The sequence below is a fragment of the Gloeophyllum trabeum genome (assembly GCF_000344685.1).
Source record: "Gloeophyllum trabeum ATCC 11539 unplaced genomic scaffold GLOTRscaffold_00005, whole genome shotgun sequence".
Lineage (NCBI taxonomy): Eukaryota > Fungi > Basidiomycota > Agaricomycetes > Gloeophyllales > Gloeophyllaceae > Gloeophyllum > Gloeophyllum trabeum.
Window position 1 is genome coordinate 1,654,412 of NW_006920414.1, and position 19,041 is coordinate 1,673,452.

At 58.8% G+C, this 19,041-nt stretch overlaps 7 protein-coding genes across 7 annotated transcripts; 3 read left to right on the forward strand and 4 right to left on the reverse strand.

The window, feature by feature from the left end:
* The first annotated feature begins 273 nt into the window (after positions 1 to 273).
* On the forward strand, positions 274 to 3,997 carry GLOTRDRAFT_59896 (CNH-domain-containing protein). Its single transcript, XM_007867090.1, has 11 exons — positions 274 to 614; positions 681 to 967; positions 1,054 to 1,197; positions 1,252 to 1,545; positions 1,596 to 1,865; positions 1,924 to 2,091; positions 2,150 to 2,516; positions 2,567 to 2,985; positions 3,036 to 3,255; positions 3,309 to 3,392; positions 3,445 to 3,997. The coding sequence occupies exons 1-11, from the start codon at positions 554 to 556 to the stop codon at positions 3,825 to 3,827; spliced, it is 2,697 nt and encodes an 898-aa protein (XP_007865281.1). The 5' UTR covers positions 274 to 553; the 3' UTR covers positions 3,828 to 3,997.
* Positions 3,998 to 4,195: 198 nt separating this feature from the next.
* On the forward strand, positions 4,196 to 6,904 carry GLOTRDRAFT_99696 (uncharacterized protein). Its single transcript, XM_007867091.1, has 11 exons — positions 4,196 to 4,642; positions 4,696 to 4,746; positions 4,800 to 4,998; positions 5,057 to 5,082; positions 5,116 to 5,119; positions 5,213 to 5,354; positions 5,407 to 5,524; positions 5,577 to 5,666; positions 5,731 to 5,821; positions 5,878 to 5,974; positions 6,032 to 6,904. Exons 1-11 carry the CDS (start codon positions 4,258 to 4,260, stop codon positions 6,290 to 6,292), a joined length of 1,464 nt encoding a protein of 487 aa, XP_007865282.1. The 5' UTR covers positions 4,196 to 4,257; the 3' UTR covers positions 6,293 to 6,904.
* A 1,216-nt stretch (positions 6,905 to 8,120) lies between these two features.
* On the reverse strand, positions 8,121 to 10,214 carry GLOTRDRAFT_40588 (acyltransferase ChoActase/COT/CPT; the record flags this gene model as incomplete). The annotated part of the gene is made up of 8 exons (XM_007866659.1): positions 8,121 to 8,174; positions 8,228 to 8,364; positions 8,411 to 9,209; positions 9,257 to 9,344; positions 9,399 to 9,575; positions 9,633 to 9,789; positions 9,840 to 9,864; positions 9,915 to 10,214. The coding sequence occupies 8 exons, from the start codon at positions 10,212 to 10,214 to the stop codon at positions 8,121 to 8,123; spliced, it is 1,737 nt and encodes a 578-aa protein (XP_007864850.1).
* A 178-nt stretch (positions 10,215 to 10,392) lies between these two features.
* GLOTRDRAFT_75319 (DnaJ-domain-containing protein) lies at positions 10,393 to 13,234 on the forward strand. The gene is made up of 14 exons (XM_007867092.1): positions 10,393 to 10,582; positions 10,641 to 10,706; positions 10,772 to 10,827; positions 10,887 to 10,914; positions 10,968 to 11,006; positions 11,063 to 11,146; positions 11,216 to 11,794; positions 11,854 to 11,927; positions 11,979 to 12,050; positions 12,113 to 12,212; positions 12,263 to 12,319; positions 12,374 to 12,436; positions 12,499 to 12,575; positions 12,639 to 13,234. Exons 1-14 carry the CDS (start codon positions 10,550 to 10,552, stop codon positions 12,790 to 12,792), a joined length of 1,482 nt encoding a protein of 493 aa, XP_007865283.1. The 5' UTR covers positions 10,393 to 10,549; the 3' UTR covers positions 12,793 to 13,234.
* Positions 13,182 to 15,299, reverse strand: GLOTRDRAFT_75322 (amidohydrolase; the record flags this gene model as incomplete). Its single annotated transcript, XM_007867093.1, has 13 exons — positions 15,113 to 15,299; positions 14,859 to 15,057; positions 14,775 to 14,802; positions 14,450 to 14,727; positions 14,322 to 14,394; positions 14,181 to 14,270; positions 13,978 to 14,126; positions 13,831 to 13,924; positions 13,701 to 13,783; positions 13,565 to 13,647; positions 13,499 to 13,514; positions 13,416 to 13,442; positions 13,182 to 13,369 (listed from the first exon to the last, which is right to left on the reverse strand). The coding sequence occupies exons 1-13, from the start codon at positions 15,266 to 15,268 to the stop codon at positions 13,182 to 13,184; spliced, it is 1,464 nt and encodes a 487-aa protein (XP_007865284.1). The 5' UTR covers positions 15,269 to 15,299.
* A 220-nt stretch (positions 15,300 to 15,519) lies between these two features.
* On the reverse strand, positions 15,520 to 17,075 carry GLOTRDRAFT_110849 (uncharacterized protein). Its single transcript, XM_007867094.1, has 5 exons — positions 16,829 to 17,075; positions 16,627 to 16,765; positions 16,352 to 16,575; positions 16,248 to 16,296; positions 15,520 to 16,021 (listed from the first exon to the last, which is right to left on the reverse strand). Exons 1-5 carry the CDS (start codon positions 16,898 to 16,900, stop codon positions 15,648 to 15,650), a joined length of 858 nt encoding a protein of 285 aa, XP_007865285.1. The 5' UTR covers positions 16,901 to 17,075; the 3' UTR covers positions 15,520 to 15,647.
* Positions 17,076 to 17,898: 823 nt separating this feature from the next.
* GLOTRDRAFT_105438 (uncharacterized protein) lies at positions 17,899 to 18,936 on the reverse strand (the record flags this gene model as incomplete). Its single annotated transcript, XM_007867095.1, has 1 exon — positions 17,899 to 18,936. One exon carries the CDS (start codon positions 18,934 to 18,936, stop codon positions 17,899 to 17,901), a length of 1,038 nt encoding a protein of 345 aa, XP_007865286.1.
* Positions 18,937 to 19,041: the final 105 nt, after the last annotated feature.

Sequence of the window (19,041 nt, forward strand, 5' to 3'; positions counted from 1 at the left end):
CACCTCCTCTTCACGCCGTTCCTCCGAATCTACCAGAACAATGCCCGGCGCAGCTTACCGCCGGGAGCGCACCAATCAGGATCGCTCGCGGTCCATGTCAGCTGCGATGACTCCCCAAGTGCGGGCCATGCTCGAGAACGGGCCCTCTCGCAGCTCCCGACCGCCTATACCACCTATACCTGGTCCCGCTGGCGCTGGGCGGAACTCTCCCACCAATCACAGGAGTCACGCTCCGCGGCGGACACCCATAGTATACCCTGCTCTTTTATCAAAAGTGGCGCAAGCGTTCCGAGAACGAATACAAGTCTCCGATAGAATCAAGGACGGCTTGACGTACAAGGATGCATTCGACGGACGCGAAGCGGTCGACAAGATCGCGTATATCATCAAGACTACGGACAGAAACCTAGCTCTGCTGCTCGGACGCGCTCTGGACGCGCAGAAGTTCTTTCACGATGTTACGTACGACCATCGGTTGCGAGACAATCCGAACGAGTTGTACCAGTTTCGGACGAAATTGCCCAGCCCGTTTACCAGTGGCGAACTGGCCAATATGGATGGAAACGCAGCACAAGAGGATGGTGTGCCGAATGGGAAAGCTGCAGAACGTAATGGTACGAACGAACGTCGCTCCCGTCATGCTTCTGGAAAGTATCCTGACACAGGCTCGTCCAATGAAGCTGGCGACAATAGGGACGGCAGCCCTCCTCCTGGATCCCCGACGACGCCTTACCCCGCTACGCCGCAGACACGACCTGAAGCTGATACAGACTCTTCCGACGAAGTCGCGCTTCCTTCTGGTGTCTTTACGTTATTGACAGACTGTTATTCACCAACGTGTTCGCGTGATCAGCTTTGCTATAGTATAGCATGTCCAAGGCGATTAGAGCAGCAAGCTCGACTGAATATGAAGCCTCAGCCAGGGCTGAAGAAGCAGATCAGTAAGGAGTCCCTGGGTGACTTTGTGGTGAGCATACATTTGAGCTACACTCTGTCGCTGTGGCTGCGCGAGTGGAGCGAAGAGTCTCGTTATATGACATGCCATATCTTCAGGAACCTGGGACATTGTGGATACATTCAGTGCCGAAGGAGGTGGTGGACAGCGTTACGGACACGGAGAAGAAACGACAGGAGGCCATCAACGAGGTAATCTATACCGAGCGTGACTTCGTCCGTGATATGGAGTATCTCCGAGACGTGTGTTATTACTTTCTGGAGGTTGCATGACGTACTCTGACGATGCCTGTGTAGGCGTGGATCAACCCCTTGAAGCAGTCGGATGTCATCCCAGAACACCGCCGTACGGACTTCCTGGAGCAAGTGTTTTGGAACATACACGATATCATCGCTGTCAACACCCGGCTGCGGGATGCTCTTAACAAGCGTCAGAAGTCCTACGCGGTTGTGGAACGTATAGGGGATATCCTTCTGGATGCTGTTCCTCATTTCGGGCCATTTGTTTCGTATGGTGCTCACCAGCTATACGGGAAGTACGAGTTTGAGAAGGAGAAGAGCTCCAATCCCGCATTTGCTGCGTTTGTTGAGGTATGTTTCCTCTCGCTCTAAAAGCTTTGACGGCTGCTCATGCACAGTAGCAAACGGAGCGACTGCCGGAGTCTCGCAAGTTGGAGCTCAACGGATACCTGACGAAACCCACGACACGGCTTGCAAGATACCCTCTCCTCCTGGAAGCCGTGTTGAAGCACACACCGGATGACAATCCTGACAAGACCACACTGCCCCAAGTTATTGCTCTTGTGAAGGAGTTCTTGAGCAAAGTGAACATAGAGTCTGGGAAGACCGAGAACCGTTTCAATCTCCTGCAGTTGGACCAGCAGCTCGTGTTCCGACCGGGCGAGGAAGTGGTGGGTGGTCAAAATTCAAACTTGAAATAGCATTGCTTATTCTCTCGCTCTACACTAGGACTTGAGACTGCGGGAAGAAGGTCGAGAACTTGTTTTCAAAGGCGCGCTGAAGAAGCGTGGTGGTACGCAGGGCGATGGGGGCGAGCTGCTGGTATTCTTGTTCGATCACGCGCTACTAATGGTGAAGCAGAAGACAAAGCACGAGCAGTACAAAGTATACCGACGGGTGAGTGCAAGAGTGTAAGAGACTGTCCTGTTGTTCCCATGTCTGACGTATGCGATAGCCAATACCACTGGAGCTTCTCTTGGTCTCGGCTGCTGACGACTCGGGAGCGACCGCGAAGCCTCAGGGTAAGGGTAAACAGGGCCTGGCCAAGAAGAACTCCTTCACCAAGAGCGGATCCAACCTGCCCGCGCTCCCCATCAAGGTCGATAGCAAGGGCGGCTATGCTATTACTTTCGTGCATCTGGGACGCAAGTACTATTCGCAGACGCTCTGGGCTAGTACGTATGTCAGCCAGCGCAAGTGGGTTGAGCATATCGCGAAGCAGCAGGAGATCATGCGGGAGCGCAGCTTGGTGTTTGATACTGTCACGCTGAGTGAAGGCTTTTTTGTTGGACCGAATAAAGTTAACTGCGCTGCGCCGTTCAGTGAGTATGCATACCTGATGAATTAGGGCCGGACTGATATTACTCCATAGACGGTGGGAGGCGTTGTGTGTTTGGCACTGATGACGGCGTCTACATGTCCAGTCTCGAGGCCACCCAAGACCCCGTCAAGGTCCTCGCGCTGTTGGATGTCTCTCAGATTGATATTCTGGAGGAGTTCCAGCTTCTTATCGTTCTTTCTGAGCGTCAAGTCATCACGTTCCCCTTGGAAGCGCTGGACCCTAATGATCCCATGGCGGGTTTGAAGCGGGCGAAGAGAATATCGTCCCACACATCATTCTTCAAAGCCGGCGTGTGCTTAGGAAAGACCCTAGTTTGCGTTGTCAAGGCGAGCCCACTGTCCAGCACAATCAAGACATTGGAACCTATCGATCAGAATGTGCGAGGTAGGAGTAAGCCGACTTTCCGGAAGCTCCTGCAAGGCGGGCATGATACCCTTCGGGTCTTCAAGGTAAGTATCAGGTGATACGAGGTATGTTCGCTGCCTGACTCGGACCACAGGAGTTCTATATTCCGGTGGAGTCGAGCTCTATCCACTTCTTGAAGACGAAGCTATGTGTTGGCTGCACCAAGGGCTTCGAGATTGTGGATCTGGAGAGCTTGGATACCCAGGGTCTCCTGGATCCCGCGGATGAATCTCTCGAATTTGTCTTAAAGAGAGAGAACCTCAAGCCAATGGCCATCTACCGAATAGACAACGAATTCCTCCTGTGCTATGATGGTGAGGGTATGATGCGTTGAGGAAGTTCCCGTTGGCTGATATGTCTTGCGCAGAATTCGCTTTCTACGTCAACAAAAATGGATGGCGGTCGCGCAAGAACTTCATGGTGCACTGGGAAGGAGTGCCGACTGGGTTTGGTTGGTGGTTTTTTGTTGTATATGGGCCACTGGACTGATAGCTGTGCTCTAGCCTTACGCTACCCATATGTTCTTGCTTTCGAGCCCACCTTTGTGGAGATCCGTCATGTTGAAACTGGTTCCATGGCCCAGGTCATCCAGGGGAATAATTTGCGATGCCTTTTCGCTGATACGCCACCTTCAACCACGAATACGTCGAGTCAACTCCACTATAACCCATACCAGGGGTACGGGTACGAGCCCTATCCAAACGCCTACGGGAGTCGACAATCAATCGGCAGCGCCCATAGCACGTATTCGCCCTATCCGAGCCAGAGGCACCACGCCTTTGGGCGGGACGAGATACTCATGGTTTCTGACGACCGAGTCATGGCTATCAGGATGGCGGGGCCGCCCATATCCGACAACGCGTCTATGGTCTCTGTGCCTCGATGACACATGTATGTTCCTCGTGCTTTCTAGGTTTTGTGTAGCGTTTATTGTTACGTGGTCGATCAGGCCCTGTTCTATCATCTGTTTACATTTTCTTGTTTGCCTCATCTTTGTCGCTCTAGCACGCACATATATCCTACATGCATCTGTATCGTTGCACCTGAACAACATAGCACACCGCAGACATAGCGGTATAATATAAGTTTTCTGTAATTGCAGAAGATGTGAATGCCATCACGACGACGAAGGTGCAGCCGTGCTCGCCGACAGGCTTGGCGAGGGCGGCTTTTCGCACGACAGGCAGCGACATTTAGGCGAAATCACGACGCTTGGACCTTTCCTCCTGTCACCTTCAGCCTCTGGGCGTTGTCCCCTTTTCCGTTTTATTGACGCCTTGGTCGTTTCCTACCCCCGTCATTCGTTTACCATCACTATGAAGCTCCAAGCTTTGGCCGCTCTTTTGACCCTCATCAGCGTGACGAACGCGCGCGAGTTCAAGGGACGCCATGCTCACCTCAACAAGCGACAGGCTCCCGCCAGCTCGTCTACGACTGCAACCTCGGCGGCGGGCGCTACCTCGAGCAGTACATCTGCTACCGGCGCTGCTACCAGCGCTGCCACCAGTGCTGCCACCAGCGCTGCCGGCGCCGCGACCAGCGCCGCTGCAGCGCCCGTTGGCACGTATGCGGCAACCGACATTCTTCCTTTGAGTTCGATAACGTCTGGCATGCCGACGCTCCCAACGCTGGCCGTCCCCACGACGTTCAGTGCCGGCGCCTCGCCTCCAGTCTCGGGCGCCCCTGTTCTGCCCACTCCCTGTGAGTTACTTCTTGGTCGGTGGATGCATCGGGACTAATGCGGGCACTTCAAGTCGTATTCAAGCCCGGAACGTGGCCGGCTCAGGACAAGGTGCCTGAGACTGGTATGTGCTCCTCGTGTCCGCCTCCATTGGCCGTGCTGAGAGCGCGTCGACAGATACTGATGAGGTCAAGGAGTGGCTGAAGGAGCTCGACGGCTTCGACATCCCGGACCTGACCCCTAGCGCCGACGGTTCCTGCGTCGGGGATCCCGCTGCTGCAGCAGATGCTGCCAACCGTGGCTGGTGGACCTGTGGCGGTCACACAAGACCGACCGATATCGTTGCTTGCCCTGACAAGATGACCTGGGGTGTCAGGTGCGCAGTCTCTGCCATACACAGCAGCGTTATATATTTAATGACACCCTATTTATAGTTTCGATGATGGTCCTTCTCCTTACAGTATGTTACATGTTATTCTACTACAGCTGAGATCCCTTACTTAACGAGTAATGTTCTCCGTCGCTGTCTCCAGCCCAGTAAGCTCCCCCACAAGGTTTTTCCCGAGTGCTAATCAACTAAATTTCCGCAGAACTCTGTTGAACTACCTAGACCAGAAGGACCTGAAGGCCACTTTCTTCGTTGTCGGCTCCCGAGTTATCGAAAGGCCGCAAGTCCTGGTTGAAGAGTACATGTCCGGCCATGAAATCAGCGTCCACACCTGGTCCCACCGTGTATGTGGACCGCATTGCTTGTCTCTATCCCCTCTTACGAGTTTCGATGCAGCCCTTGACCTCCTTGACGAATGAGCAAATAGTCGCCGAGCTCGGTTGGACGCGCAAGGCGATCAAGACCGTCCTCGGGATTACCCCCACGACCATGCGCCCTCCCTACGGTGACATTGGTGCGTCCCACATGCATTCGTTCCATCGGGATGTCCTGCTCACGCCAAGTAGATGACCGTGTTCGTGCCATTTCTTTGGCCATGGGCATGGTTCCCATCATCTGGACCAGCAGCCCTTCGGGCATTCCCTTTGACACCAATGGTGAGGATTGGAAAACTGGGACTGCAGTATATTACTAGCGAGGCTGACATGCTGTGCTGCGTAGACTGGCGTGTCGCTGGTGGTCTCGTCACTGGGCCTCAGTCCTTCGAGACTTTCCAGGGAATCCTCGGTAACGCCTCGACTATGGACACTGGGTGCGGACCACTGTGGCTTTTCACGCGGGTGCAGACGTTGACGGCGATGCTCTTAGCTTCATCGTCTTGCAGCACGACTTGTATCAGATCACCGTAGAGCTTGCTACCGGCTACACGCTCGACGCCGCCATGAACCACAACCCGCCGTTCACCGTATGTCCCTCCTGTATTATGCTTGATCAATCTGACCCTTCATCGTTTATTTCGCAGTTGAAAGCCATCGGCGACTGCAGCGACATCCCCGTGACCGACCTCTATCGGGAGACCACGACCAACACCTCGTTCCCGTATACCAACACCTCAGACGCTAACTCCGATACCTCTGCGGCCACCTCAGGCTCGCCTAGCTCCTCGCGAGGAAACGGATCAAACACATCCGGCGCATCCAGAGGGGCTATTGAGCACGCCATCCCGGGACTGAGCATCATCCTGGCTGCGAGCGTCCTCGTCCTCGGTGGATCGCTATTTTAAACGATTCTTGTGGTATTATTAGGACATGTTCTAGGGACTCTTATATCCATCGAATCTCACCATACCACTATTCGTAATTTCTATATTTTTCTAGAGTTTCTCGACATCTGCTGGAGGAAATGTGAATGATTATTATGGATCCATTGCGGGGCATTGGGGTCTAAATGGGACGGGCAGACGTGTCTACTTAAGGGGCATGTGCGAGAATGCGTACGTCTACGAATCAGTCTTTGACACAAGCGCATGGATGGGATGGTATGACTGCAGTGTGAGATTTGGATGTTCTGAGACAGCGATGTGCAGACGATGGGACCTCTATGTAACCCGGGTTGCAGAAAATAATGCACCTGACGGACGCTGATGTACAAAGTGCGATAAATACGAGAGACTAGGAGAACGAGTCGGTGAACCGCACGCTCTTCCTGCGCGAGTGCCGGGACGACTCCTCGGTCGACGTCGAGGACGAGTCGGCGGCGACGGTGACGCCGAACCTGGCGGATGAGGAATCGGATATGGACGAGGCGCGCGAGCTGGTGAGGAATTTGGATATGCCGACGATCTTTAGGGGGAAGAATGCGCGCGAGGAGCGCGGGGTGGAGGGTGCTGTGGACGTCGCGGTGGACCCGGAGAGGGACGCCGTCGACGCGGTCTGCGGGACGGGCGTCGTCGGGGAGGCCGAGCCACTCGTGTCTCGTGCTCCTGGCGCCCGCAGGGAAGAGCGAGGGGGCGGCGGCGGCGGCGGGCGGACGGGGGAGGCAGAGCGGTTGGAATGCGCGTACGGCCGGCGGGAGTATGCGCCGTGTATTCGGGGGACGTGCGTCGCGGGCCCGGCGGGGAGGGACTGCGACGCGCCGAGCGGGCGGATGTGCGGCGTGCGCGAGAGGTGGAGGCCCATGGCGATCTGCTCGGGCGTCGGGCGCGTGTCGGGGTCGTCGTAGCGCAGCACGGAGGGCTTCACCGTCACCGAGGAGCGCTCCTCCGGCGTCGAGTACATCCCGCGCCCGCCGCGCGTCTGCGTTGTACGTGTTGGTTAGAATAGCTGCGGGCACGCAGCGCGTGTGTGACGCAAAAAGTAGATACGCACGAAGATGTCCGCCTCGCGCCGCTTGACAAAGGTGAATTGCCTGCGCATGGAGTTTATGATCTTTGTCGCTGTGTTGCTCGTCTTGGAAGAAGATGCGGCGGGCGACGATGCTCCCAGCGAGCTCGGGCCCGCGGTGGTGGGTGTGTCGGGATACATGGGGAGGTTGAGGGCGGCACGCGATCGCTCGTCGGGGATGAGGATGGCTGAGGCGGTCCGCGTGTGCCGACGGCGGGGGTGGTGTGCGGGATCCTTGCTCGCCATCGTGTGCGGTTGTCGCCGTCGCTGTGTCGCTCGTCGTACAAAGGCAGGGGGTCGCTGGGAGCTATGACGAGGGAGGGGGCCGCGCGGTAAGCGAGCGTTGGGAAGAGGCGCATGAATTTCCTTGGTCAGGCATGGCCCGAAAAACTCCGCGTGCCTGAGACGTGTCTCGGCAAATCCCGAGAAGGCTTGCTCCAGTGGCGGTGACTCGCCGGGCTTCGAGGTGATCGTGACCGCAGCGGCACTGGCGCCTGTGTGGCGGGAGGAAAGAAACCCAAAAAATATCGTCTAATGTTCTACAGTTTACAATCTCGACTTGGGCGTCTTTGCCTCCGTAGCAAACAAGTCGTACAGATCCAGCGCAGCCTTCTCTATCTCCCTGCGGAACTCTTCGTTCGGCGCCTCCTTCCTGGACGTGATGGTGTACTGCAGGCGGTCTAGCACATTGAACGTGAATACACATCCCCATAAAATGATACCCCGGAGCTACTCACCATCGTACCCGGTCATGTACGCCACCCCGAAGCCATCGGGGACGACCTGTACAACACGTCCGTCAGCGGTGCAACCCGCGCACGCAAAGACATGCATACCTCGCCCCAACCGTACACGGGGAAGTGCTTCGACCACACGGCGGAGGTGCTCAGCACCCAGTGGCTCGAGCGCTGGAAGAGCGGGTCGGCGTACAGCGCGGGCGTCGGCTCGCCCGCGCGCAGACACTTCCTCAGCCCTGCGAACCATGAGCCCCGCGCCCGGGTGAGGAGAACACGACCTACCCAGCATATGCCGGTCCACGCCCTCCCCGCGCCCCGCCTCCCTCGCGAGCTGCACATGCCGCGCCGCCGCCTCCCTGAACAGCCGCCGGCGCTCCTCCGCGCCGACGCGCGCATCCGCCATCGCCCACGCCCACCTGTCCGACTCGCGCGTGACGACGCGCACGGCCTCCGTGCGCCCCCCGGCGAAGCGCCGCGTCGTCGCGGCCTCGTACGTGCCCCCGCCGCGCTTCCTCGCGTCGAACCCGACGAGGCGGAGGTACGCGAGCTGGACCGCGAGCTGCGCGAACGAGTCGGGGGAGACGCCGAACGCCTTGACCGCGGCCTTGCCGAAGGGCGTGAGGTGGTACGCGAGCGCCTGCGTCGCGATCAGCGCGCGCGCGGCCTGGTCGGCGGCCGCGATCGCCTTTTCCGTCGCGGGCGACACGTCCCAGTCGAGCGGCGACGGGCCCCGCACGCTGACGCCCTGATTAGCCGGCGCGCCGTGGTCGAAGGCGCGGTCGTACAGCGCGTCGAGTACTTCATCGCACATGCGCGCGGTGGGCGTGCCGTCCATGACCGAGTGCTCGCCCATGAAGCCCGCCCGGCCGTTGTCGAACACGATGAACTGGCAGGGCTTGTCGACCCACCGGTTGCGCAGGCCGAGCGGGCCGTCTGGCGGGGCGGCGCCGTGCCAGAGGAAGCGGCTGTGCTCGATCGGGCCAGACGGGGTCTCGGTGTCGAGGCAGACGAGGAAGGCGGCGGAGTGGATGGTCTCGATGATCGAGGCGTTGTGCGGGGAGGAGAGGAGGGTGGCGTAGTCCTAGGGAGGGGTTTAGTGCGGTGTTGGGGGAGAGAGGGGGGACGGACCTTGGCCCACGCGTCGCGGTTGTTGGAGGTTAGCACGCCGACGCCGGGGTACTCCTCGGTCGTCTGATCGTATATGTGCTGGAACTGTCTATACGGATGTGAGGATGTGAGGATGTGAGGGAGCACGGGGCGCGGTACGCACCGCTCCAATTCACCCGTGCTGAGGATGCGCCCGTTCTGCGCGGCGTCGAGTCGCCAGACCCTGCCCCTGCGCAGGACGACGACGTGCCCCGTGTCGCCCGTGTCGCCTTCTTTCGCGTAGGAGACGCTCCAGTCGAGCCCGTCCGCGCCGGGCACGCGGCAGCAGTCGAACATCCATCTATCGTGCGCGTCGTTCAAGATGGATCAGACGTGAGCGTGCAGAGACGGCGCGCACCTGTAGGTATCCATGCACAGGGGGCCCTCCTTGGTCGCTTCCGGCTTGATGAGCCCCTGCTTTAGGCGTTGGCGGAAGAGCATCGCCGCGCGCGTCAGGCCGGCTGCCCTGGACACGGGGGTGTGGGGGAGGTGGGGCGGGGGGTCGTCGAAGCCATCTGCGCGCGGGCTTCAGAACAGGTTCCCTCGTGAGGGGACGCGTGCTCACAATAGTAAGATACATTGATCACGACCTGCGCTCCCAATGAGATACTCGTTGCACCAGAATGGGAGGGATACGCACCGAGTCTCGATAGCCGAGGTACGCGCCGTCGTCCCACCACTCCTCGAGCCAGTGCTCCGTCTCGTCGGCGCGCTTCAGCAGGCGCGCCTGGAGCTCGGGCCCCTGGCCGCGGGCGAAGTCGTCGATCTTGGCGGCGGCGAGCTCGTACTCGTTGTCGGTCCAGGCGAGCGGCTTGAGGGAGTCCTTGAGGCGGGCGAGGGTGGCGGGGAGCGCGGGGACGGGGAGCTTGGGGAGGGCGGACTGGCCGGCGAAGGCGAGCGGCGGGGCGGCCTTCTTCCAGTCCTTGGGCCGCGAGGACATGCTGCGGGCGAGTGTGTGGAGCGTCGGGCTGCAGCGGCGCAGGGGGGCCAGCAGGGCCATGGCGGGGGCGAGCAAGCGGCCGGCTTTATATGTCAATCGCGCTGATATCACATGGGGCCTGCAAGTATCATATACACTGCAGTCCACTGTCTTGTACACACAGTGACAGTGCATCGAACAGCCCCGGCAGACGCCATTGCGTGATCGGCCGCTGTGCATCCATTTTGGGCGGCTTAGCTGCTCCTCATCTTTTGTTCTCCTGCTTCATTTCTTAGACACCTCTGCTTGCTCACGTCCTCTAACGACCTCTCGTTCCGTATTCCATCTCCCCAGCCATGGCCCCCGTCGAGACGGAATTCTATGACCTGGTGCGCCGCAGTGCATTGTGCACAAAGGCTGAACAGGGGATTAATGTCTGCATCGCAGCTGGGCGTGTCCCCGGACGCGACCGATAGCGACCTCAAGAAGGGGTACAGGAAGGCTGCCATGAAGGTCTGTCCGCCCGCCCGTCTCTCGCTGCCCCGGCGCGGCCCGTTGATCCTGCTGTGCTGCGCTAGTACCACCCCGACAAGAACAAGTCCCCGGAGGCGGAGGAGAAGTTCAAGGAGATAAGGTGAATCACTCTCTTCAGGGATGTCAAGGCAGGGCTGAAGCCTCGACGCGTCCGTGCAGCAAGGCGTACCAGGTCCTCTCCGATCCCGTGCGTACCCCCTCCCCCCATTTATGCGCGCCACACGTCCTGACTCGTCGTAGAATTTGCGTGCGGTGTACGACAAGCATGGAAAGAAGATGGTGCGCACTCCCCCTTTCCGCTAACTAACTATCAACCCGTCCTCACGCGGGTGTAGACGGAGAAAGAGGGCGCCTTTGGCGTCGACGACGCCGCAGGCTTTTTCGCGAACGTCTTCGGCGGGGAGCGGTTCAAAGACTACGTACGTACAGCACCCCTTCCCACACCCATCCAACTGACTCTAACGCCACGCCCCACCCAAACCAACCAGATCGGCGAGATATCCCTCATGAAAGAGATGACCTCCACCGCCGCCGCGATGATGACCGACGAAGAAAAGGCCGAGTTCGAGAGGGAGCTCAACGGCGGCGCCTCGCCCGCCGTGCAGTCGCCAAACGCCGAGGAGCCGGCGGCCACCGCCATGCTGAGCGCCTCCGCGTCCGCGCCCTCCTCCCCGCCGCGCAGCGCTTCCCCGCTCTCGCCCGCCGCCAACGGGACCCCGCGCCACTCGGTCATGCTCTCCCCCACGCCATCCGCGACCGACGCCTCCTCGAAGCACCTCGCCAAGGACGACACCGAGAAGCCCCTCTCGAAGGAGGAAAAGGAGGAGCGGCGGAAGAAGAGCAAGCTCACGCCGGAGCAGAAGCGGAAGCTCGCGGAGCTCGACGAGGAGCGCCAGCGCGCGATGCGCGCGCGCGTCGACGACCTCACGCGCAAGCTGGTCGAGCGCCTGCGCCCGTTCGTCGACGCGCAGCGCCCCGGGGACCGCGGCGACCCCGAGACGCTCGCGTTCGAGCAGCGCGTGCGGCGCGAGGCGGAGGATCTGAAGCTCGAGAGCTTCGGCGTCGAGGTGAGCGGCGGACTCGCGCGCGCGCGCGGCGGGTGCGGAGCTGACGCGCGCGCGAGCAGCTCCTGCAGACGATCGGGAATGTGTATATCATGAAGGCGACGTCGTTCATGAAGTCGAGGAAGTTCCTCGGGATGTGAGCGGGCACTCGTCTCTCCAATATACCATTCGCTCACCGTATCATTAGCCCCGGATTCTGGTCACGGCTGAAGGAGAAGGGCGCCGTCGCAAAGGACGCGTGGGGCGTCATCGGCAGCGCGTGAGTGTCCCGGTCTCGGTGTGTCTTGAGTGGATGCTGACGAGCGGGTGCGGGTGTGCAAGTGTCGGCGTGCAGTCGCTGATCGCGGATATGGAGAGGTTACAGGCGAAGGGCGCGAGCGAGGAGGAGCTGCGAGCCTTGGAGATGGACGTAACGGGCAAGGTAACTTTACTATCTGAGTGCTCTTTCAAGAAGACTGACGTCCGCGAAAGATCCTCCTCGCGTCGTGGCGCGGCACGCGGTTCGAAGTGGTGCAGGTCCTACGTGAGGTACGCGCGGATACCTTATATCAGCCGGGTGGTACAGTGCTCAGCGGTAGACAGGTCGTGGACAACGTCCTGAAGGAGCCCGGCGCGTCGGAGCAGACTCTGCTCAACAGGGCGAAGGTGCGTCGCGCTCGTTTGGCGACTTGAATTAGGGCGCCTGAAAAATACAACGGTAACTGCAGGGCCTTCTCTTGATCGGCGCGATCTTCAAGTCGACGCAGCCGGACGAGACGGACGAGGAGCGGCGCGAGCTCGAGCGGTGCGGTCTCAGTCCATGCCTGTCTGATAACACGGGCTGATGTTTTTTTCTTCGCGCGCGCAGAATGGTCGCAGAGGCCGCGCAGGGCAAGTCGAAGCACCACCAGCTGCGCGCACAGGCGCGCGCCGCGGGCAAGTCAAGGGAGCACACGCCCTCGCCGAGCGTCTCGGACAACCTGAAGCCGAAAGAGCAGCCTGCGGAGGCGGCGAGCTCATGAGCGTCCTCCCCTTCCGCTTCTCTGTTGCTTTCTGGTCGTGGTCTCCGTCCCGGACAACTCTCTACTAGGCTAAACTATGTTAGATCTGCTTACTTCTGCTCTAATTTGCTGTTGTGGTGCACTGATTGGTATAATGTGGCAGTCATGATGGAGTACATACATACATATATACGTTCTCACGGGGAATATAGCTTATAGATAGGCTGTGCTGTGGTATACTATGTCGTGGCTGCGGTGAGTGGTGCGGCTGAGCGGCATGAGAAGAGGGGGAGGCATAAACCAAGATTGCCTGTCGTCGAGCGGATCGTTACCGTGCTTTCATGTCGTCAAAGTCCTGCTTGATCGATACCTGAGCATAGGTGTGCAGTAGAGTATCGAGCACTTCGTTACTACTGTGCTTTCATGTCGTCAAAGTCTTGCTTGACTTGAGCGTAAAAGTCGGCGTCGTCGAGGACGCGGAAGCCGGTCATGGCGAGTCCCTTGGCCACGGTCAGGGTTGCTGCGTGTGCCTCGGGGGTTCGTGCGGACGCTGTGAATGCTGCCGTGTGGTTGCCGCCGTTTGGCTCGGTCGGGATCGCTGAGCAAGGGAATTAGATTAAATCCTCAATGAGCGGATGGCGTACCGTAGTGCGGATGAAGCGACGGCAGCGCTGTGAGATCTGTGCCGTTAGGGTATAGGACTGGAGGGTGTTATCCTGTCACTTGCCATAGCTAACGTTTCCCTGAAATACGACGCGTCAGATGCAAATAATGAACGGGTCACTGGACGTACGAAATCCGTCGAGGCCCTCGCGGCGCCCGCGTCCGACATGGTCTGGAAGTTATGCTGCAGCATGGCGTTCTCGAACTCGCGGCCTACCGGGCGTCAGAATGAACATGGTATTACAACGGGCGGGTATAATTCGCACCGAGGACGTTATTCATCCGTAAGTCATAATAAGGCCGCCCGAGGGTTAGTTTAACTCTGCAACCGGTGGCTACGGCGGCTGATCTGTGGAGTGTGATTAATAGGCCACACCGAACTAGTTTGGTACCCACTCCAGGCAGGCTTTGACCCGATCTCTCAGGACCTCCAGCTCCGCCTTCGTCGGCGTCCGCACGCCCCACACCATTTTCACGTAGTCTGGGATAACTGCGGGGAGCTGAGTGCACCCGGAGGAACATAGTTGTCAGACCCCGGCGTACCATTGGCCGCTAGATCTCCCCCCTTGATGACGCCATGCACACGATAGTCGGGTTTCATTTGCTGCCTCAGGACGGAGACCGCAGAGTACGCCAGGACGGCGGCATCCAGGGCGTTCGTGCCTTCCCAGGGAAACGCGGCTGCATGCGCGCTAGGGAGGTGGTGAGCTCGGTGCCGCAGACGCGATTGGCAGGAGGGTACTTACGGATGTCCGAAGTATTCCACTTCTATCGGCTGCATAGATAGAGAGGAACTTATCGCCGCGGAGCACTTGGGACCTGGGCTCGGGTGACACCTAGGTACGCAGTTAGACAGACGTTAATGGCCAGAGAATAGTAGCGCGGACATCAAGCACGCATCCATCTCGTCGTAGCCGCCGCGCTCGAGTAATATTACCTTCCCACCGCCTCCCTCCTCAGCTAAGGCATAATCAAGAGTCAGTTAGGTTGCATGTCCGGCAAGTCGAGCACCTACCGGGTGTACCCAGAAGCACTATCTTACCAGAGACGTCGTGCTTCTGCATGGCGTGCTTGATCGCGAGGGCAACACCCACGCCAGCTATGGCGATTAAGTTGTGCCCACAGGCGTGTCCGATCTCAGGCAGGGCGTCCATCTCGGAGTTAATCCCCAGGACACGGCCACCGGTGCCGTTCGACCACTCGGCTTTCCAAGCGGTCTCAAGGCCCAGGTAATGTTCGGTCACCGCAAACCCGTGGTCAGCCATAAATGCCGTCAGGGTGTCGTGCGCATATCTGGAAGGTTGAGCGGTTATTTGGCAGAAGGTAGAGGGACCGCTCACTTCTCCTGGAACATGATTTCCGGGTGATCTAATGGGGATTCGATTTAATACTGATACAGATGACACAGTTGTGGGCGTGCTTGCCATGGATCTGAAGGCTCAGTTCGCGGAGGTCCGGATTCAATCGGTCAATTATGCTGTCGATAGTGGTCGACACATCGGACCGATATGCGGACCTCTCCTTTGGCGTGTACGAAGGGGGCTGGTCCAGAATCGACAAGTTGTCATGGTCAAATCCATAGCCAAATTCACAGCAAGAGAGATAATGGGGCGCTGGGCCGTTCTGCAATAACAAAATGGTAAGACAGTCGCGCACTTCATCGAGAAACGACACTTGCCTGAAGGTCGGCACGTTTGGTATCCACAGGCTGTTGGAGTGTATCTTCGCCGGCGGTGGGAACTTGAACCTCTTGCCACTTCGGCTTGGGCCGGAGGATCTTGCGGAAAGGGTGCAACAATCCCCCGAAACACCCTGGCACGTCCATGTCAGTCATAGCACTTGGTGCAGGAGACGGATTATCACTCACGCCCGTGCAGACACCCGCGCCCACATTTATACCACTTGGATGTCCGTGACGCCCAAGCGGTCGGGCATGCACGAATACATGATCCGCCAGTCGGTTCGGTACCTGATGGGAGACCCTTGGAATGGGCGCCCGACGACATCGGAGGTTAGATAAACTATCTCGGGAAGTCGCTCGAGAGCCGCCTGGATGGAGTTCGGGGACGTTTCGCGGTCAGCTGTGGATCGTCGAGCACAGGAAGATATATCAGCACAGAAAGTAGGTGTACATATGCAGCAGCGTTGTAGATTACATGATACAGGGCGAGGGAGGGTGATCCTGAATATATGCAAACGACAGATAAGCCTCATCAGACGTGCAGTCGGGCCGGCACCTCTGCAGGCGCAGGTGGCACTGGCAGCGCCTCCCCCCGCAGATAGGTCCCCAATTTCTTCCAGAAACCGTTATCTTCCCGCTTGTATGTGTCCTCCCCGCGCAGGCCCACGACCACGTCGCCGTGTCGGGACGCAAGCTGACAGAAGTCCGCGTGCTTCGTCGAGTTGTCCTCGATCTGGTGCGGATCGCTGGCACCCGCCTGCCCGACGAATATCATCGCGTCGCGCTCGTTCATTTTGGCGAGCCGCATGACGCGCGACAGCGCGGGGAGGAACAGGATCTGCCCATGCTTGGAATAGACTTTGACGGCACCGAAGTAGTTCTTCGGGAGGAAGACGACGACGTTGCCTAGACATGTCCCAGCGATGCAGTCAGCAACACTTCGGTGGAGAGCGGATGTGTCGCGTGAACAGGACCCTCACGCGCAGAGGACATATACGTCATCGGAATGCGTCGACCCCCGAATGTCCGCATCGCGTGAAGATACGATCCCACAAATCCACAGGATTTCTGGAATCATATCTCACAATCGCGAGCAGGATCCACATCACGCGACTGAGCTGTGATTGCTCACCTCTGCGCGTCCAAACATCCAGGTTGATGTGCTTTGGAGCTTCAAGGGACTGCATCCGCGCTATTAGGCGCCAGATCTCTCCGAAACAAAATCCCTTCACATACCAGATTGATAGTAATGTTCCCAGACCGACTGTTGACCTCGACGAACGAGGTCATGTTCTCATGCGACCTGCTGACTATGCCCAGGTCAAGGGAGATGGGCGCATGTTTGGTGTAAAAGGATGCGTTCAGCGTGGGCCGAGATTTGTAGCAGCGGCGTTTGTTCACTCTACGGAGGTAATCTGGGGCGTAGGGGATTGTGTCCTCAGGGTTGATGCGGAATTTACCTGCGTCCAGGGTGAGTCCATCGAGTTGGATGCAATAAAGCAGACGCATACCGGTGATCGGCGAGCGACGTGTGTGGATGACCAGATTGTTGGTCGGGGCTACATCGAGCCCCGCGACTGCTGGCTCCGGCGCGGCGTCCTGCCCAGCACTCTCGTACGGAGGCGGGTTATCCGACGTCTCTGACGGCAGCTATTCACCGAGGCAACAGTCAGCCTTCGCTGAAAGCAGCAAGCCTATTTCCTCCCTACTCACCGGTGGCAGCTCCCTGTCCTGCGGCTCGGCTCCCATTCCCAAGAGTTGTGCTTTCGAGTCTGGGATAATCATGGCGGGCCCGCAATATTTATGCTAGCGCGCAGCTGAGGGTAAGGTACAGAACGAGCAGCTGAGAGCACGCAGCAGTCGTATAATATCGCGAGTGCTGGGAACCAGCCCCTGCGGCGCAGCGCCTGTCATGCATCGTGCAGGCGCTAGCGCTCATAAGAGAACCTGCAATACCTGCGTAGCACAGCCACCAGCCGACTGGCACGGCCGTGCTGGCCAAACACCGGCTGTTGTTCCTGCAGCCTGCAACATTCTGCTGCAGCGTCAACATCATCGGTGTACTTCTGATCAATTTGCAGAAGCTGCAGTATCTTACCAGCGAACGGGCAACTCGTACCCGCTTCGGCGCCAGTGCCAGCTCGTCTTCTGGAGCGATGGCAAAGTTCGGTCCCCGCCACTTCGCAGCTCCCGCAGCAGCGTTCACGATGGCCATCGTGGTCGTGTTCTATGTGCGTCACTCGATCAGGACGGCGCGTGCAGAATCTATGGTGCATGCCTCTGAGGAACGCAAGGCGTTGTCTCGTCCGAGATAGTGTCCGTGCGCAGTGAGTCTGCCAAGTTAATCGGAATGATGGGTGGGCTGCTGACATGAACTCTGTGTCTCGGTTGCAAAGCTTAGTGGTCGTGCGTTAGCAGAGGAATGGACCGCGACTCCACGTTTCCAGCGGGGAAGATGAATCTTCGACTACGTGAGGATGCTGTTTCCGTATCCAATGCCGGGGTAAAGGCTCGCAGCACCACCCAGCGTGCATCGCTCGAGTGTGAGACTCACATGTATGCGTAGAGGATTGGAGGCAGCTTTGCCCGTAAGGTATTATTGATCGGGGTGGGGTAAGGGTGAGATGGGATGTAGGCATTAGCAGGGGCTCTAAGGAGTACGTATTATCCAGAGGCGTACACTATACTTTTCTGGTCGTGAGTCGTGAATGGTGAGTGTCGAGAACGGGTAGGAAGATCCGAACGACTTCACCCCACAACGCATCGCATTAGAACGTGAAAACTCATGCTCCCAGCGCTGACACCTCGTCTCCCCCGACCGACCATTTCTTGAACTCTATCACTTCCAGTCCCTCCGATTCCGGATTGGTCGCCAATCCCTTCTCTTTTGCCCATCGTCTAAGGACCTGTTCCACGTTTTCTCCCTGAGGGTTGTCCGCGAACATCATGAACGGCTGCTGGTACAGCGCTGTCTCCGTCTCCTCTCCGGAGGACGACTGGATCATCTGCGTATCGAATCCGACAATTTGCCTGGCAATAGACCGCTCCAACTTCTCGAGGTCAGCGAGGAAGTCTGGCTTCGAGAGCACATCGCGTAGACTATTCGATTTAAGTGCAAGGAGGGCAAGCGTGCCTATCCGACCTTGAGAAGGCAGGCCGACTGAACCGTGCACGTACGACGCGACGCGCAGGCCAAGCTCGTTCGACGCAAACGGTTGCCGCGCGACAGTGACCGCCCTCCGGAGTGAGATCTTCTCGCCCACCTTAGCGATAGTATCCCGTATAGCACTTGCCACCGTCGCGCGCGCCTGCACGCTCGGATCCGTGCTCGAGATGAGGGGCGCGTCGTGGAGCATGTCCAGTGGGCAGGGCACGAGGAGGTCCTCCGAGTCCGCGGGCTCCGCGATGAAGGCGGCGGTGTGCGCGATGTCCGCGAGCAGCCGCCCAAACAGCTCGTTCCGCCCGACAAAGTCGGTCTCGCAGTTGAGCTCGACCATTGCCGCGCGCGTGCTCCCCCTCCCCGCGCCCTGCCCCGAGCCTGAGCCGGCGGACAGCACGCACACGCCCACGAGGCCCTCGTTCGCGGTGCGCCCCTCGAGCTTCGCGGCCTTCTTCGCGCCGGAGACCGCGAGGTCTTGCTCGAGCCAGTCGAGCGCAGCGTTGACGTCGTTACCGGACGCGGCGAGCGCCTCGCGCGCTTTCGTGAGCGAGACCTCGGTGCGCTTGCGCAGCTCAGCGACGAGCTTGATGTCCGGTTTGCCTGTTGAGTAGAAGCGCGCGGCCGAGAATACCGGCTGGCTGCGCAGAGATGACCTGAGCATTGTCCGTCGTCGTCGTCGCGAGCGTTGAGCGGTGAAAGTTTCGTGGACGCGTCTGTTCCGCGATCAGAGGCGCGTCGCCGAGGAGCGTGCGCCGGAGATAACCGA

Excerpts from the sequence above, each read along its gene's own strand:
- GLOTRDRAFT_99696 (XM_007867091.1), top strand. The coding sequence starts at position 4,258 with ATGAAGCTCCAAGCTTTGGCCGCTCTTTTGACCCTCATCAGCGTGACG. Across the intron at positions 5,355-5,406 it reads TCCACACCTGGTCCCACCGT|CCCTTGACCTCCTTGACGAA; the intron begins GTATGTGGACCG and ends GTTTCGATGCAG. Across the intron at positions 5,975-6,031 it reads ACCACAACCCGCCGTTCACC|TTGAAAGCCATCGGCGACTG; the intron begins GTATGTCCCTCC and ends TTTATTTCGCAG.
- GLOTRDRAFT_110849 (XM_007867094.1), bottom strand. The coding sequence starts at position 16,900 with ATGATTATCCCAGACTCGAAAGCACAACTCTTGGGAATGGGAGCCGAG. Across the intron at positions 16,766-16,828 it reads AGGACAGGGAGCTGCCACCG|CTGCCGTCAGAGACGTCGGA; the intron begins GTGAGTAGGGAG and ends CTCGGTGAATAG. Across the intron at positions 16,297-16,351 it reads GGAACATTACTATCAATCTG|TCCCTTGAAGCTCCAAAGCA; the intron begins GTATGTGAAGGG and ends GCGCGGATGCAG.
- GLOTRDRAFT_59896 (XM_007867090.1), top strand. The coding sequence starts at position 554 with ATGGATGGAAACGCAGCACAAGAGGATGGTGTGCCGAATGGGAAAGCT. Across the intron at positions 1,198-1,251 it reads ATATGGAGTATCTCCGAGAC|GCGTGGATCAACCCCTTGAA; the intron begins GTGTGTTATTAC and ends ATGCCTGTGTAG. Across the intron at positions 3,256-3,308 it reads ATTCCTCCTGTGCTATGATG|AATTCGCTTTCTACGTCAAC; the intron begins GTGAGGGTATGA and ends TGTCTTGCGCAG.
- GLOTRDRAFT_75319 (XM_007867092.1), top strand. The coding sequence starts at position 10,550 with ATGGCCCCCGTCGAGACGGAATTCTATGACCTG. Across the intron at positions 10,583-10,640 it reads AGACGGAATTCTATGACCTG|CTGGGCGTGTCCCCGGACGC; the intron begins GTGCGCCGCAGT and ends TCTGCATCGCAG. Across the intron at positions 12,051-12,112 it reads TGGGGCGTCATCGGCAGCGC|TGTCGGCGTGCAGTCGCTGA; the intron begins GTGAGTGTCCCG and ends CGGGTGTGCAAG.